The 11170-nt window shown below is 32.9% G+C and overlaps 1 protein-coding gene across 1 annotated transcript; it reads right to left on the bottom strand.

Annotated features, from left to right (window-relative positions):
- Positions 1-729: 729 nt before the first annotated feature.
- Positions 730-8523, bottom strand: LOC146914804 (protein argonaute 4-like). The gene is made up of 23 exons (XM_085717510.1): positions 8406-8523; positions 7289-7513; positions 6988-7193; positions 6679-6903; positions 6460-6596; positions 6272-6369; positions 6052-6149; positions 5748-5913; positions 5382-5498; positions 5195-5302; positions 4734-4796; positions 4524-4637; positions 4284-4446; positions 4079-4191; positions 3813-3950; positions 3555-3685; positions 3202-3267; positions 2962-3025; positions 2615-2726; positions 2458-2531; positions 1774-1868; positions 1623-1654; positions 730-1013 (listed from the first exon to the last, which is right to left on the bottom strand). The coding sequence occupies exons 2-23, from the start codon at positions 7508-7510 to the stop codon at positions 844-846; spliced, it is 2712 nt and encodes a 903-aa protein (XP_085573636.1). The 5' UTR covers positions 7511-7513; positions 8406-8523; the 3' UTR covers positions 730-843.
- Between the last annotated feature and the right edge of the window lie 2647 nt (positions 8524-11170).

Raw genomic sequence — 11170 nt, 5'->3', positions numbered from 1 at the left:
TAATCCTAGAGCGGTTTTCTAATATGCAATACTAGACTGCAACAGTGAACTGATCCTGTTTTATTCTAGAGACATCTTGTTTGATAGTTTGCCTTGCATAATTTCAGGCACTGTCGTCAAGCATCTTAAAAAAAGACCTAATCCATGACTCTACCCAGTAATATCTTAAATGGTATTTTCTCAAGGTATTTTTTCGAATTCAAAAAACAACAACACATCTTCCACACATTGTGAGTAATAAAGAGGATGATGTGATATCTGTGATGTATAAGTGATTTTAAATATAATAATTTTTTTTAGTACAAAGTATAATCAATTTAAAATAAGAGAAAATATTCTCCTGATATCGACCACCTGCTTGACAAAATTAAGGCACATTCTTATGGATGACTTAAGGAAAAATTCGTCAACTTTGCTTTTTTTTTTTTTTTTTGGTACAAACGTCAACTTTGCTTTTAGTTACCACAAGTAGTGGTTCAATACTTTATTATGCTTGTAATTTTTTCCTAGCATTGCTTTTAGGTCTTTTCCCTTTCTTATGATGTAACAACACTTTTCTCTTTGCTTCTATCTAACACTCCTTGTGCGGGGAAAGTTTGTTTGTTAATAATATTCATTGAAACAAATTGAACATCTTATATACTAACATATTTTTTTTTTTACTAAATATTAACATTTGTCTTGTTAGTAAAAAAAACTATAGTTAAAAAATTGTTTGCATAATCGACATGATAAAATCCTATCAATTTATAGAAGGCAGAGGGAGTAATATTCATCTAAAATAAGTTTTGAAAGTTAACCACTAACATTAAATAAGTTTGATGGGATCATAATTTCATTAACTCAAACAAAAAACATAGAGTTGCATACTCTCCTATCTAACTTTGGTAACTGTGGGACGAGGGAGGCATTCCTATCACCTCCTCTTCTACTAGAAGTTTCAGACATATCCTCAAACTTCATGAACTGTGCAACTTGAGAAGCAGCCAAGTGTGCGTAGCATATTGGAGCAACTGCATAGAAGTTTTTACTAATTAGAACTTGTTTATAGGTTTAATTACTTTTTTGTCACCTAACTTAATTTTAGGGTTCAAGTTGGTCGCATAACTTTAAGAAAAAATCACCTTAATTTTAAGGTTCAAATTGGTCGCAGAACTTAAAAAAAAAAAAAATCATTGTGGTACTTTAACTTAACGTTTTTAGCTTAAATTGGTCTTTTATGTTTAAATCGTATATACGTGGCTCTAACATAGAGTTGACATGGTATAGAAACATTTTGAATAGAGGATGTATTAAGTTTATATGCATAAATGTGAAGCAAATATGAAATATAATTGTATTTTAAACCCTTTACAAACCCTAGGGTTTGGAGAAAAATAAGGTTTTCGTGATGCATTTCAACTATAGATTAATCGTGAAGGTCATGTGAGGTGTCGCATCAACTTTCACTAACGCCGTTTATATGTATTTTAGAAAAATGGCCCGTATGAGTTAAATAAGTAAAGTTAAATGATCAAAGTGAAAATTTCTGAAGTTATGAGACCAATTTGAACCTCGAAATTAAGTTAAGGGGCCAAAAAGGTAATTGAGCGGAAAAATAAATAACCTTAGACTGAACTTACCGACAGAGACGGCAGTGGTGCTCCGCTGATAGCTGTTGTCATAACAAATATTTTTATAAGAAACTACAATAATTTACTTCAATCGACTTCATTGAATATAAGAATGACAGAAAAATAATTCCAAAGTAATCAAATCCAAATGTACACTTACACATAAGATAAAGAGTGCACAAGCTCTTGCAATTCATCTGGAGAAAAACCAATCTCATCCAAAAGAACATGATAATGTGTTGGCCTGGTTGTACCCTAGCAACATATTTTGATTGATAAGTAAGATAAGTTATACAAAGTTTGCTATAGAATTTCATGAAAGAATGCAAATAAAAAGGGTTAAGAGTTATACATTCACATTATGTAATTCACACAAATAACCATAACATAATGGTTAAAATAAAATGTAATTTGATGCTTTCTAGTTAACCATTGTGTTATGGTTGCTATAGAATTTCATGATAAAATAAAGGATTAAAATTATAAATTCACACAAATAACCATAACACAATAGTTAACAAAGATTCAAATTTGAAGTCTTTTTCTAGTTGCATAAAAAAGAGCAAAGAAAAAACCAGTTCACAAGATTCGTATATTTTTCAATGAAAATATGTATACTGAACTCGGAACAGCTTCATACTCGACAGAGAAGTAACAACTGAATGAATCAAGCATGAAAACACGAGACATGAATACGCACATGACATATAAGAAAAAATGTCGAGGCACCTAAAAGAACATATATACACATTTGTTTGTGGAAATGAAGCAACAATCATGCAACTTCAAAAATAAAGCTCGACTAAAATGAACATCATCGGAAAAAAGAGTAAATGATACTCACAATTCTTCCTGCATGAGAACACATATAGAAATCATAATTCCTAGGATGACAAATTTTGTTGTCCACAACAGTTCCTGCAAAACCAAAAAGAGGTTAGCTATGAAACCAACTTTATTATATAATGGAACTATGACAAACATAAGAACAAGCTGCTTACCAGGCGGCACATTGTTTCGATTTTCAGGTTGGAAGAATTTTGTGTGATGTCTCTTCTGGGCAACAATCAACAAAAACTTGGGGTACCAGTCTTCATCAAGAAATTTACAAGCCTAATTTGAAAGATTAAGATCAATTCATATATGTTGAAAAAGAGAGATATATGTTGAAAACCGTGTGACCGAATAGCACTACGGAAGGAGTATTCTACATAATATGCTATGCTAAGTAGCTTCTAGAGTAAGCTAGAATATATTTACGATGTAAATATAATCATTTTCTATTTACTAAATATCAACGATATAAAACAAATCATATATTTAATGCAAATTTGATGAAGTTAAGAACCTCAATGATTTGGCCGAGTTCGACGTTCAAAACTTGGTTGAACTGAGACTCACTAACACCATCCCTACATTCATCAGAAAAGAGAAACACAGTTCAGCCCATCAAAAGCACAGTATTAGCAGTAAGCCAACTGCAATAACATTAATTATATTGGGATGAAAAAAGAAAAGTATCATAAAAATGATTGCAACTAACAGGTAGAAGAAAATGAATGGTAAAAAATTGGGAAAGTAAGTTAACCTGAAAATGATGATATTGGCTGGTTTTCTTTGCCCAGAACTATTATAGAAATCAACCAAAAGTTCCCTGGTATCATAAAACCAATTCCGAAAATAAATTAGCCATATCAAGTAAGACTTAAGAACATGATAGTTCAATGATCATGCAGAATTCATGGGAAGAGGAGTGTGCTATACAACAAAATAAAAACTTCGATATTTTTCATACAAAAAAGTCGGTTGTTGAAAAAATTAGGATTCTTGCTTGCAATCTATCTTCGAATATTAGAACTTATCGATGAGCAAAAAGATATGAGTAGCAATTCGTCTTGAATTAATTTCAAGGTAAAGTTTGGGAATAAAAAATATATAAACCTTATAATTCCTGCATCTTCATTATTAGGCATTGGCTTGAACAAGTTGTCAATCATCTCAACCTTTGAACCTTGAGTTCGAACACATGCCCTATATTTAGATATCAGTGGCCATTGCCTCGAGCTTACGACCTACATATTTATTTACACATTCACACGGTGATTATAAAAACATTTAGGTAATTGGGAAATTTAGAACGAAACCATAAAAAACTTGAGATATATTTTTATGAGCACACACAATAAGAACTTTTATTACCGCAGCAATTGAAGGAATTTCAGATTGCCCAGGTGAACCATGAGAAACATCCATGCCCAAAATGAGAGTAGGTTCTCTAGAAACAATAGGCATCGAACGAGCGTGTTCAATGCCTAAAAAAGAATTCATCCCATCAAGCTACAAAAGTATGAAAACCATCAGTCGGAGTACGAAAGGAAATGGCTGCTGACAAATTGCAATAATAATAATAATAACAAAACCAACAATAACAAAATAGAAAGAATTTAAAGAAAGAATTAATATACCTTAGCATTGATCTTCAACAAAACATTGGTTAGATATTGGTCGTTAACCCTGCTAGGCACTATGCACTGAGTAATGATTCCTTCCTCCGCAAGATTCTTCTTCTTCCATGGACCTTCAAATTTCCAATAATTTTTGTATTAAGGGTGTTTATTAGATGCATTAAAAAAAGGTAAATAGAACATTGAAATATATAAAGGAACTAACCGTAAAGATCACAGTTCTTCTGAGGAAGCAGGCAAAGGATAAACCTAGGAGGATCTTTCATTTTGGACTGCATTTGCTGAAACATATTCTCAACTCTAACCATAGGTGGTGCGCGGCTAAATTGGCGATTTTCTTCAAATTCATGTGAAGGTGGTTCGATATGCTGCCAAAAGCAAACGATTAATACTAAAGTTAGCCTGTTTTCCTACATGTTAGTAAATATGCTGTAACAGAACTTACAATTCCTTTCATTCTTCCACATTTTATCAAATCCCTCACAAGTCCTCGCACATCACGGTAATTAGAAAAGTCCACCACAGCCCAGTTTGCTATTATAACCGGTTGCGCAATTTTCTGGAAACAATATTAAGTTATTAGATAAGAAAAATGTTTTTGAATGAAAACCATAAAAAAATAAGTAGAAGTTTTTCTTTGATTTAAAATTAATACCTTATTATTGAAGTTCCATCTACCATCTCTGGGATTGAAATTTTCCCCATTGCCGAACGTCAACTGAAAATAAATATAGCATCTATTTTATATCACACTGTAGAACTCAATATATTGGACAAAATAAAGCAATACTAGAAACACTTTCTCATCAAACTAATATTTGGTAAAATTCATTTGATTACCATACACTACACATTTTATTAGGACTAACATGTATTTCGCTAAATAATAAAAATAAAATTATTTGCAAAGAGATTTAACAAATGTTTCTTTTTCAATCATCGAGAGAAGTTATGGGAAGACTTATAAAATTTATAAATGATATTAAGTATTCAAAAAACAGTGATTTATTATTTAAATGGTGAAACATAACTACTAAAGAAAACTGTAACTGTGAGTTTTTCAAGAGAAAGAAATAATTAAGCATTTTCATGATAAAAATAGTAAAACATAAATACCCTTGGAGCCTGCAAAACCCTCCCATCAACTTGTGTAAGGTGCGGTTTTATTGAAATGCCACAAGTACGTAGCATGGGTTCAGAGCCGTAGTTGCTTGTTTTCAACGCCTGTAAATCAGAAAATGATATTTAGTAAAGTGACATTTATACGACAATTCATTACTCACTATATATCAAATAGACTTACATCTGACAAAACCTTCATCCGTTCTAGAGGATTCTGCCTCGACTGTTCCACAAGGGAGGCTCTTTGACGCGCGGAGAGGGCTTTGGTGTATCTTTGTAGGGATACCAATGAACAAAGCTAAGTAAACACATGTGGAAGAAAATATTTAATGATCATTAAAGATAAATATGCACATCATTAGAGTTTAAAAAAAAAGAGAACTAAGAGTTTAGTAATTCATTCATTGATATAATTGTAAGAACCTAATCTACATCAATAGGAACATAAGTTTTTAAATACATTCTTTAGTTCTTGAGATAATGAATTTTTAATCTCAAATGCACATTCTGAAATTAGTACTAGGCTAAAATAAAGCAACTAATCTACCTCAATTGGGAAATAAGTAGGTCGTTTTGGCTTCCCGACATTAATACATGGAAGACGAGCAGAATACTTAAGAGGAATTTTTCGCCGGTTAACAAAATATTCATAAATTGTGATCTCCTCTGAATCATCTTCTCCAGGAGCAGCACCTCTCTTCTTCAACGTAAACCTACAATTCCGACATCTTCATTAATAACAACAATCATCATGTAGGCTGCAACTTCAACTAATAATCCCGACATTAAGAAGATTAAGAAATGGATATCATATCAACAAGAATCAATATATAATTGGATAGAAAAATCACAGCTGGTCTTTGCATGGCCTTTCACTCAGCCCAGTGATTTTGAACTCTTGGTTGGCTGGCATAGTCGTGATCCTCAAGTTTTTAAGAGTCCTTTTGGCCTACACAATAAAATAGATGAAGTATCATGATTAGGTTTTGTTTTAGTTAAAGAACAATTAAGCACGGAAAATGGTAAAAGAACAAATAACAAAACAAACAAGTCTTCGAAAAATTTCGTTACCTTAATCCAATCAAGGTTGAAAGGATCTTTCACATTTTGATTTGCAATCAAGAAGTCAACTACAGGCCCAGGTTGGACAATCATTGTTGTCGACACATCTATACAAATTGAATTTTTTTTTTAAGGAATTGTGAAAAATTATTACTCAGATGAGAAGGTACGTAGCAACAAAGGCATCAAGATAAAACCTATATTCAAAGACAGTCCACTCTGTGTGGTTCTAAAGCTCGAATGCAACCCTCTGCATCCAAGTACTCCACCACCTACATTCTTGAAACTCCTCGGATCATTGTGGAAGAAACTTTGGCGCACAAGCAAACATCCTCTGCAATAGATATTAAAAAGATATTATCAATGTTGTTGTTCGATATTAAGTTAAAATTACATATATTAATGAAAACACGCACTGTTTGGCAGCATGTTGTCTCAAGATAGTATCAAGAACCCTTAGGGCTTCTTGATAATTCTCGGTTTCATGACCCTTTAAGGCTCTGTCAATGGCTTGCAGAGGAATTTTTGATGCATAGTTGATTTCAACTTTATATGACTTTGATCGGTAGGGTCTTCGGATCCTCTTCCTATCAATGTCATTGGAACTTCTGATCCCATCCGGGCTACAATTTCCATTATTCCTATAAAAGAAAAAGTTAAATATCAGAAATACTAATAAAGATGTGAAATACCAATTTCAAAAACCAATATTCACACATTTCAACCTGCTAGACGTTACATCTTCAAGAACGACAATGAACTCAAGCTTGTTCTGAGCTAGAGAGCCCATTGTGAATAGAGTCTTCTCCCCGTCATAAGCAAAGTCTTTTCCTCTAAGCTCGGAATCATAAGTTTTTTTAACTTTGTCAAGTATCTTCCTGCCAGCACCGCTCGCTTCAACCGGGCGTCCATCTTCAAAAAATATAGCAACCTGCACCAATACATAGTATGAGCCAACACTTAGCGAAAACTTATACACATATATATTAGTAACAAATCAACTGAATAATGAAATACAATGCATACATTGTACTGAAAGAAAAACCCATCAGTGTTAGCAGCATTCACTTTAAAGTGATTTGTTAACAAAGACAGTTTATTTCCCGTTGTTCCGAGGCCACGTCTAGCCATCGGAACTTTAGTTAAAAGCTTCTTCTTTACATGCTCTTGTTCAATTTTTATTGGTTTAACATTTCGAGGAACAGTGGGAGGTGGTGGGGGCAAACGATCTTCGCTTTGTGATCTCATATCCTGAATAAATCACAGAAAAAACTTTAAATCACCACACATAAAAAACCCAAACGCATATAACATATGGAAAATGCAAAACCCCAAAAACATGAAATAGTGATGTGAAAGCCCTATGTCAAGGAATAAATAAAAAAACATCTACCAACTATACTAAAGACTTAAACATGCAATGCTACTAAAATACCGATAAATAGGTACAAGGGTTTAGTAATCGTCAACATAACGTGTAACCGATTTTCATGTGCAAGGAGGGTTTTATGAACCCAAATTGGAGTCCCACATATGGAGTCATGAATTTGGTGTGAGGGTTTATATATGATTGAGAAATACTCCCCTTTAAGGCATGATTTTGATTTTGAGGTAGAGTTAGGTTCAATCCGTATCATAACATATGATTCAAAACACAAAAAATTAATGAAAATAATCTTTACATCAACATAAAATTCAGTTTATGCTGTGAAATAATACTCAGTTTAAAAGTAACCAAAGCCCAAGGATAAAACTATGAAACAAAGTCCTCCTGAGCTTAACTTAATTTATATTTATATGGATAATGCATAATATATCAGGGGTCGGAAAACAGAAAACCTGAAAAAATCACACACATAAATAAGAGAGGGTCTAGATCCCACCCTTTCCACCACATGAATCTGTCAACGACATTAACTGGGTTAATGGAGCTAACACAAGGTTGTGAAGCTCCAAACATAAAAAGTAAAAAGGAAAAACTGCATGAGACATACTTAACAAAAACAAAAACAAAAACAACATCAATATTACAGGAAAAGAAAAACAGAAAACCCTATAAAATCACAAAAACAAAAAAGCATAATCACAAACACAAACATTAAAAGGAAAAAAGAGAGAGATGAAAACTAGTGTTTGAACTAACCAAATGGATCGAATAAAAAGTGAAATTCTGAAAAGAAACTTGGTTTGTTTCTTGCTGAGAAGAATAACTATGTCACACTGAAGAATAGCACAATATATGTCACACTAAATAATAGCACAAAATATACATTGTCACTGTGTATGTGTTATATATACAGAACCGATCCGTTTTGTTAGGGTTTAAGTTGTGTTAGTTAAAATACACGTAAGTATATGTTACTTAAATGCACATAAATCTCCGAAAAAGATGTACATAAATAAAACATATTTTTTTTTGTTTAAAAAAAAGTGTAAACTAAAATTAAATAACTCTTAATTTTGTTATAAAGGGCTTTAAACAGTCATCGTGAGCATAACTCAGTTGGTATGAACGATGCATAAAATAAAATATGTAAGGTTTGGGGTTCGAACCCCGTAAGGTCTGGGGTTCGAACCCCGACCACCACAAAAAAAAGGGCTTTAACAAGTATTAACTGTGCCCATCTTAAGGTCTGGGGTTCGAACCCAAACCACCACAAGTCTTTTTATTAACTGTGCCCATCTTAAGGTCTGGGGTTCGAACCCCGACCACCACAAAAAAAAAGGGCTTTAACAAGTCTTTTTATTAACTGTGCCCATCTTTTCTCTCTTTTTATTCTGCTAACGTTTGAAAATTATGAAAGGTGTTATTCATGAAATTTAATTCCTTAGGTGCTTTTCGTATGAAGAAAATACCCTCAATTTTGGGCTGACTTTCTCTCTTTCCAAAAAATGTCCTTAATTTTCAATATAAATAACACATGTAACAAATAGATAAGAATAAATTCAATTATTCAAATAAAAGTGTAACAAAAACAAATGTCCAATTTTTTACTTTATCATTTAAAAAGTGTAACAAACTAGAAGATAAGTGTATATATACTTACTTTTTCATTATCTCAATTATACCCTTAAATAATAACTTTTTCCATAATAAAGATTGTTGTTGGTGTCATTACAAAAATAAAAATTTAGATTATATCTTTTTGTTATATTGTTGGTTTTATTGAAATAGATAATTATGATTAGTTTGATTTGTTATAATTTGAAAGAAAAAGCATTTATATTTTTACTTTTAATCAAAATTTAAATTTCATAAAAAAAATACCGTTCATAATTTTCAAACTTAGCGCAACAAAAAGAGCTGAAAGACGGGCACGTGTGTGGTCTGATCATGTAAATATGATTATGCTAGAGGTTAATGGACTCAATAACCTATACAATTTTAGGGAATATTCTTGATTCATATCTTTCTCAAGGAAACACATTTTTAAAGTTATGAATCAATAATAGTGTTATGAATCAAGTAGATAGATTGATATGGACAACACCATTTGGGTTTTTTTATTTATGTGTTATGAATAGTGTTATGATAGTGTTATGAATCAAGTAGATAACCTATGAAAAACAAGTAAATCAAATCATATCAGTAGAATGTATTGTAGATTATAAATGAATAAATATTAACAGAATGGACAACACCATTTGGGTTTTATTTATTTATGTGTATTTACTTAATGTTTTTTTTTGTTTTTTAAGCGTAAAAGGGTTATGTTTGGAACATTTTAGTGTAGGTGATGGGATTTACGTATGATTGTTATGAGATTCAAAACTATGCCAAAAATAAGAAAGATAAAATAAGGAAAAGATAAAGGCAGCAATTATTTTCATATCTTGGGGGAGACACTAACACCTCTATATATATAGCTAGGTCAAGACCTAATACAAACTGAGCCTGGGCCTTAAGTCCATACATACAACTCATAGTCCAAAAGATTAATAAAACTACTTAGTGACATAGTCTTTGCTCCATGCTGGCTTAGAAGTAACCCTCTTTTGTCTTAGTTGGTCCCGTGTTCTATCACTACCTTCCGCTTCACAAGAAACCTTGACCTCAATGTTTGGGTGGAGAAATCGGGTGTGGGAAGGTGCATGGTGGGCAGGGGTGGGAACAAGCCAGCTCGTTTATTAACAAGGTCAGGCTCAAGCTTTTTATAAAGCCTATTTAATTAAATAGGCCAGGCTAAGGCTTACAAAAAAGCCTATTAAGCCCGTCGAGCCGGCCTATTAAGTTTTTTATGTATAATATATCTTCCATTATTGATATCGTTGAAGTTTTTTTCTCATAAACTCAAGCCTTCATATGATTGGTTATTTAGTAGTAGATATATTGGTGTGATTAGACCTTTGTAAGATTTCATTATTTAGTAGCACATATATTCATGTGCTTTAGGCCTTCGTAAATTTTGGCCTATTTAGTAGTAGGCTTACATGTGTTGCTAGACTTTAGTGTAAAATAGGCTTTTAAATAGGCTTTCGGGCTTCATCAGGCCTTTAAATATGCCAGGCCAGGCCTCGAAATTGAGCCTATGACGGGTAATAGGCCAGACTCAGGCCTATAATTTTTGAAGTAGGCCAGGCTTGGGCCTTACAAAGCCCGGCCCGGCCTAGCCTATTTCCACCCCTAATGGTGGGTTTTGGTGGGGGTACATCAGGATTGATGAAAGGTGTGGTAGTTGAGATTGACGGTCCAGATTTGATTGGAGGTAGGGTCACTTGGGTGGGTGAAAACACTAGTTTCGAAGATTCTGTGGTAGATGGAGCAGGAACATCTAACGGTTCCAAAACGTCTTTGGGACAAGGAATAAGATCGGATGGTTGGAAAATAGTCTTGGGGCTAAAGTGATTATTATTAGTACTCTTATCTTCAGAAAGTAGATCTAGAGGAACTGGTATAATATTTGGTGT

Source organism: Medicago sativa, chromosome 6 (genome assembly GCF_051527215.1).
Source record: "Medicago sativa cultivar Bolivia chromosome 6, Bolivia_mono, whole genome shotgun sequence".
Classification (NCBI taxonomy): Eukaryota; Viridiplantae; Streptophyta; class Magnoliopsida; order Fabales; family Fabaceae; genus Medicago; species Medicago sativa.
This window is presented reverse-complemented; position numbering and strand designations above follow the sequence as displayed.

Bases quoted from the DNA above. Each gene is read 5' to 3' on its own strand.
- LOC146914804 (XM_085717510.1), bottom strand. From the start codon at position 7,510: ATGAGATCACAAAGCGAAGATCGTTTGCCCCCACCACCTCCCACTGTT. The intron at 6,370-6,459 runs GTTTTATCTTGA...CAATTTGTATAG, and splicing joins TGGACTGTCTTTGAATATAG to ATGTGTCGACAACAATGATT. The intron at 5,303-5,381 runs GTAAGTCTATTT...TCTGATTTACAG, and splicing joins GGATGAAGGTTTTGTCAGAT to GCGTTGAAAACAAGCAACTA.